Source organism: Oxyura jamaicensis, chromosome 8 (genome assembly GCF_011077185.1).
Source record: "Oxyura jamaicensis isolate SHBP4307 breed ruddy duck chromosome 8, BPBGC_Ojam_1.0, whole genome shotgun sequence".
NCBI classification, from domain to species: Eukaryota; Metazoa; Chordata; class Aves; order Anseriformes; family Anatidae; genus Oxyura; species Oxyura jamaicensis.
Window position 1 is genome coordinate 1,038,421 of NC_048900.1, and position 6,941 is coordinate 1,045,361.

General features: G+C 42.4%; 1 protein-coding gene and 1 non-coding gene across 2 annotated transcripts; both read left to right on the top strand.

The window, feature by feature from the left end:
* Window positions 1–239: 239 nt before the first annotated feature.
* Window positions 240–6,902, top strand: RPL5 (ribosomal protein L5). Its single transcript, XM_035332834.1, has 8 exons — window positions 240–391; window positions 1,157–1,226; window positions 1,315–1,430; window positions 2,657–2,791; window positions 3,407–3,609; window positions 4,288–4,465; window positions 6,056–6,144; window positions 6,739–6,902. Exons 1-8 carry the CDS (start codon window positions 389–391, stop codon window positions 6,836–6,838), a joined length of 894 nt encoding a protein of 297 aa, XP_035188725.1. The 5' UTR covers window positions 240–388; the 3' UTR covers window positions 6,839–6,902.
* LOC118171145 lies at window positions 4,018–4,113 on the top strand. Its single transcript, XR_004753065.1, has one exon. It is a non-coding gene; the product is annotated as a small nucleolar RNA SNORD21 (small nucleolar RNA).
* Window positions 6,903–6,941: the final 39 nt, after the last annotated feature.

Here is a 6,941-nt window from a genome sequence, read left to right on the forward strand (position 1 = left end):
GATCGCTCTGAGCAGCTCCAGCTTAGGAATTGCATTCCACTGGAGTTGGGTTGGCTGCAGGTATTTACTGTTCAACCAACGGCGATAACTCCCCCGAGGAAACAGAGGGCACTTACACCCCCTAGCATTTCAGCTTTTAAGGACGAAGCAGTCGCTTCGAAGGACCACCCGGCCGCCTCGCCGGGCTGCTCCTCGCCCGGAGGCAGGGCCGGGGGGCACGACGCCATGGCTCCTCCGCTCCGCCGGGGGGCGGCCGAGCCGGGCCGAGCCGTGCCGCCGTGGAGCTGCGGCTGCGCGGTGGGCGCGGCCTTTTCCCCCCTGCTGCTGGCTGCAGGCGTTGTGCGGAGCGGGCCCCGGCCTAGGCCTAGACCGGACAGTACCTGGCACGATGGTCGGTACCGGCCCTGCGGCACCCGCGCGCCGGGGGGGACTCGGCCCCGCCGCTCGCTGCCCGCCACGCGGCCCGGCCCGCCCGGATGGAGCCCGATGGGGCCCGGCCCGCCGCCGGCTCCAGCGTGGCAATGGCTGCCGGGGCGGCTCGGCGGGGCCCGGCCCAGCCTCCGGCGAGCGGCGGCGGGAGGGAGCGGGGCCGGCGCCGGGCGGGAGCGGGTTGGCGGCGGCGGGGACGGAGCCCCCCGGGCCGAGGGGAGGCCGGAGGTGCCCGGGGGGCTGCCCCCGGCCCTGCCGCGGGGTCTCCGCGCTGAAACCTGGCAGGTGCTGGTCAGCGCCCGGCCGCACGCCTCGCTAGGTCTCCTTTTGTGCTTTTTTCCCTCCTGGTCTGTGCTGCTGTCGGTCAGTAGCTGAGGATTAGAGGAGAACGGGGTGCTGCTGGAGAGCTCTCCAGGAAAATAAGCTGAGTGGGAGTGACCTTACTTACTGCTTCAGTCTGTGTAGACAGACTTTTAGGTATCGGCTGTAATGTCTGGTTTGCCCCTGACTTCATGTGGCTTCAGGAGAAGAAAAGTTGTTGTGAAGGATACGAATTCTGTGCTTTTTTTTTTTTTTTTTGAGATGACTCTCAGCTCATCTGTAAGATGACCTGTTACTTTATTATGGATTTATTGCTGTTTTATTTATAGCAGAATTAATTCATTTTAAGTGGCCTTGGCTTACATGGTTACACATTAATAACATATAGTTATATTTCTTATTCAAGGGGTTTGTGAAAGTTGTCAAGAATAAGGCCTACTTCAAGAGATACCAAGTGAAATTCAGGAGAAGGAGAGGTATAGTTAACTTCCCTGTACTACTTAATTAAATTACATTGGCAAGTAATGCTCCCCTCCCCTCACGCCTATAACTGCTGTTTTTCAGAGGGAAAAACTGATTACTATGCTCGTAAGCGTTTGGTAATTCAGGATAAAAACAAGTACAACACCCCTAAATATAGGATGATTGTGCGTGTTACCAACAGAGACATCATTTGCCAGGTAAGGTTTGTGGTGCTTGTCACTTACTTACCAACCTTGAAATGAAGTAATTCTCCATCTTTTCTGCTGGGTTAAAACTTAGTGCTTTGAAAAGAGAGGCTTTTTTGCTTGATTGGAGACAACAGAACTGACTGTGGGACGGGTCAACCTGCATTTACTGTTACCTTATTTATAAAGGTGCCCTCACTTCCAAGAGGTCTTCACTGTGATGTTAGTGTGGATCGTAGGAAGCAGATACGCTTTACAAGAACTTTCCTGTGAGATTAAAGGAGACTGACAAGAATAGTCACTTTTTCATGGTTATTAAGTTGCGTCTTGCATTGTGTAATGCAGTTTCTCGCTGTAGTTCACTTTCTTGGTTTATTTTCAGAATGTTTTGATTAATTTTGAAGCTAAAAACTTAGGCCTGTTCTATCATGAATATGTGTAAAGCTTAAAGCTGGAAATGCTTGTTGTTTCCTCATTGAGTAGTTACCTATAGAGAATGGTAGAGCACCAGTTTTAATCAGTTCTGGCTAAACTGTATGACCTTGGCAAAGTTACTTTATCTCTGAAACTCAAAACAAGAAGTGGTGGTGGCAGGCACTTGTATCTGACAGATAGTGCCTTTCCAGTATGTGGAAAATCTGGAAAGAAGGGGCAGCTTTTAGGTGTGGAGGAGATGTGGGAGTCAAAGGGAGAAGGTTCTATATGTGAAAGGAACAGTAGAAACAAATCTGATATTACTGCTGTATCACAGGAGACCCCTGAGATTGTGAAGATCTCAGATCCATTAATAAAATCATTCCATAAAGTAACCTGTCCTCACAAACTCTTAAGTGCTTTTGCATTTTTCTAAGGTGATTTACATGCCGTGTTATATGAGAGCTACCTGCAGAAAGTGGGACAGAATTCATCTATGTATGTAATAATTATTTGCAAGGTTGCTTTTGTAGAGTTTCCTGGCATCTTGATGTATGTGAAGAAATGAAAGAAAGGGGTTGCCGTCATCTACTTTCTCTGCCCTAATATGGATTTGAATTCTTAGCTTCTGTAACTGAGGATTTAATTATGCTGTAAGAGACTTCTGAAAAGAAAAATGATGCACAACCCTGTGAGCTTGGTTGGCAGTTTGCTGGACGTTTCATACAGAATGCCTATTGGCTTAAGTAGATGCCAAAGTAATAGTAAATTAAACCCAGCATTACAATGAGAAAACTAACTTTTTTTTTTTTTTTTGCTGTCAGATTGCCTATGCTAGGATTGAGGGTGACATGATTGTCTGTGCTGCTTACGCCCATGAGCTGCCAAAATACGGTGTGAAGGTTGGCCTGACTAATTATGCAGCAGCATACTGCACAGGTCTGCTTTTGGCACGCAGGGTAAGTATCTGACAAAAGGTCTGGAAGTAGCTGTTCTGGTTTTCTGGTTTTCTTTCAAAAGGGAAAGCCTACTTAGGGAAAGCCTACTTTCTTAAGTGGCGAGTTAGTATAGATACCAGATCCTGCAGGCTTCTCTAAATACTAACTTTTCCTCTTTACCGTATAGATTTGATGGCCTCTTGTGACTGTCAAATCACAGTGAGAAGTATGACAACATCCAATTTCAAGCCCAGCAGCCAACTTTTAAGTCTCAGCACTTAAGTTTGTTGGAGGGAGGGAGTCAGGATAAAAATGTAAGAAATGTCACTTCAGGAGTTCAGATGTGTGTAAGCCCCATTTATCCATTTTCCATATGAGCATGTGAATAAGCTTCAAGTTTCCTGACATACAGGTTGGAACAAGAAGTTGAAATATAACAGGCATGCTTTCAGTGGCAGTTATTATAAACTTTGTTACTAGTATGGAGTACGTCATTTTGATAAAGAAGTTGGTTGAAAGCATGGAGATTCTGCTACAAATTTGTGTTCTGAACTGATGGTGATTCTTAATTTTGTCAGTAAATGGTCAGACTTTCAGATATGCTTTTTTTCTTTTTTTATTTTCCCTTTCCCACAGCTTCTGAATAAATTTGGCCTTGATAAGATCTATGAAGGCCAAGTTGAAGTGACTGGTGATGAATACAATGTGGAAAGTGTGGATGGAAAGCCTGGAGCTTTCACATGCTACCTTGATGCAGGTCTTGCCAGAACTACTACTGGAAACAAAGTTTTTGGTGCTCTGAAGGGTGCAGTGGATGGTGGTCTCTCCATCCCTCACAGGTAATCTAGTCTGTCTGGAAAAATCCCTTTAGAATTACCTGAGATATTTCTGTGTATGACAGTCTAAATACACTGTCATTTTTGTGCTGAAATAGTTTTGTTATAACCTGGTAATTATTATTTTAGTGTAGGTTCTGGGGTAGTTCTCTTTTATTTGGTTGGTTGTTTTTTAATCTATTGGTGCAATTCTGATAGAACTTGCATGCAGTTTTGGTAATTCCTGTCAGAAGCTATGAGTGACAAAATCAAGATTTTTTTGGTAGTGTTACTTAACACTAATAATACAGTTAACTGCTGCTTTCTGACAGCAGCAGTGGGGAAAACAATTCAGAGATCTGTTGTGTATTTCCTACTCCCTGATGCTGTCCTGTTATTCTTGACTAATTCTTCAGTTTTTCTAACTTGGCTGCTACGTGATGATACCCCCGTGACTGAGCACTCTGTAATTGGTCCATGGTGTGTATATGATGTACTGCATTGTTTCAAGACGGGACTGATGGCAGCTGAGATGAACTTCCGTTTCTTCATTTTCTTTATCTTTCCATTTTTAAGTAGAGGGTCCTATCGCTCAGTTATCTATAGCAGAATCTGATCCAACAGTTACTTTTTTGTGGAAGCTTGCCTCTGAATCAGTGTTTGGCAGTATGTCTTACTCTGAATGTAACTGCTCTTTCACAGTACCAAGCGTTTCCCTGGTTATGACTCGGAAAGCAAAGAATTCAATGCAGAGGTTCACCGCAAGCATATCATGGGCCAAAATGTTGCAGATTATATGCGTTACCTGATGGAGGAGGATGAAGATGCTTACAAAAAACAATTCTCCCAGTACATAAAGAACAATGTGACACCTGATGGGGTAAGATCTGTCTATTTGGCTCTTGCACATTAGTAGAGATGCTGATAAAGCCTTGTGTTGGGATTTCTCAGTAATGCAAAAAAGCTTGATAATGTAAAACAGGAATGTGGTTTATGTTGTGTGTTCTCCATGTAAAAAAATATATTTTTTTCCCCTTATTGAGGGATCTGTAGTATATAGTAGGTCTTTTGAAAGGAAAGTGATTTTTCATTCTTTGATGCTTAGCATTCTGCTTAAAAATATAAGCTTACAGGACTGCATCCTAAGATAGACCACATACCTTTTTCCTGATACAGAAATTAAATCAACAGTTTCCATGCTTGGCTACCCAATCATTCTTAATCCTGCACTGCAGCCTGCCATTTCTGCAGCTGGGGTAACTGAAGATGTGCTCTATATCACATCTTTTTTATGATATATGACTAGAGGTAGCTGTAGGCCTGTGGCAAATACAGAAAATCCCAAGCTAGTTCTGTTGCAGAAGCTAGCATCTGATGAAGTATATTCTGAGTGTTGTATATCTTATTTCAGTGCAACATCACCTTTCTGAATATATCGCACAAAACACAGATTTGTGGAATTACCACAGTGCTTCTTTTGCTAGTTTCAACTATGAAATGTCTTTCAGATGGCTTGTCTGCTGCCTGTAATAAACTTGGTTTCTTTTGGTTGCACTCTAGACAAGTGAAACAAACATTCTAATGTCCCTTTTCTGGGCAATTAAAAGCTAACTTCTTTATACCTTTATTACTGTAGGTTCTTCTGTTTTTTTCTGCAGATTTAACCAATCTGCTATTTTTTTGCTATGTAATCTTTACTTAAAAAATTTAACTGTATTTAAATTACTAAACAATGTTAATCTAAAGAATCTTTTCACAGCTGGGGTCTAGTCATAATTAACCATCAGCAAATCAATGCCTTTATAGAGACATAGTTGTCTTTGGGACAGAGCGGCTAGGGTTTTCTGATTCATGTAACTGAACAGCTCACTTCCATGCTCCTGTCTTACATGTTAAAGAATAATAACTTATGCAGGGGAGGGTCTGTGAGAAGTGGTAAGATTGTGCATCTGATGAAAGGGTTTATGTAATTTTCGTTTAATACAAGAACTAAGTCTTCAGAGCAGTTAGCTGTATAAGAAAGTAAGTATTATTTTACTCTACGTGGAAGTAGAGTAATTTTCTGTACTCCCTTTTAATTTAAATACAGGGAAATGAGCCCCTAGGAAGTAGGCTGCAGAGGAAATAGCTATTCTCTGCTAGCCTGTAGTTAAGAGACTTGGAAGCAGTATGTAGTTAATCTACATCCTTGATTCACTCCATGTAAAATAGGGGTAAAAATACTTCCTTGGTTTTGTGTCCAAGCTGCCATTTTGGATATTTCAATCAAAATCATAGTGTAGCGACGGACAGGGATTTTCAGTATGTTGTAACAGTGATGCTCTGCATGAAGAAAATACTGTAAAGGGAACCACACAAACTTGTAAGCTGTATTGTGATGAAACCTTTTTCTAGCACTGTCTCTGCGAAGGGTATGTTATTTCTTGATACGATCCTAAAATAGTAACAACCTTTTCTTTCCACCCCCAAGATGGAAGAAATGTACAAAAAAGCCCATGCTGCTATACGGGATAATCCAGTCCATGAAAAGAAACCCAAGAGAGAATTCAAGAAAAAGAGGTAAACATGAACATGACTTCAGTTAGGTTGGAACAGATAGGACACTTGTGTCAAAACTCAGGTGTTTTAGATCAAATGAAGATATAACCAGTTATGTGTAACTTCAGGAGTTACTTTCAACAAAAAAGAATCAAAAATTTAAGAGCCATTAACTGTAAAAAAAAAAAAATCTCTAATAGCAGAGCATACCTGTGGCCTAAATAACTGGCATTCCTTAAGCGTGTATTTTAGTATCCTTGTGTTTTCAGAGGGAAGGCTACTTTTCCTCAGGAGAGGGCAGGTTGACTACTTAGTCAGTACTAAACTATTGGGATTATTCAGGAATTTGGGAGAAAAACTAAGGCACAGATACTGCAGTGGCTTTCTTACTGTTTAGTCCTTACAGGAGCTTAACTGTGCTTTTTGGTTAAGCACAGTTTAACTTACTGTTAGCATACTTCTGGTGGTGCTGCAACGATATCTTAAGAAATAGAGCATGTTACTGAAGTGGCAATATGTTCTAGTATGGAATTCTTAATCGCAGCTTCAGCTTTCTTGGCCAGCCTTTTGCTTATTTCTGCTCTGGATATATCATACCCTGGGTTTATGTTGCAGAGTGAACAGTTCCAAGATGTCCCTTGCCCAGAAGAAAGACCGTGTTGCTCAGAAGAAGGCTAGCTTCCTCAGGGCTCAGGAGCGTGCAGCTGATAGTTAAGACAACTTCCACAATTTTCTATGAAGCTTTGGAAGAAGTGGCAATAAACTTACTGAGTAAGCAACTGTGTAAGACTGGCTTATTAATTATATTACAAAGATTA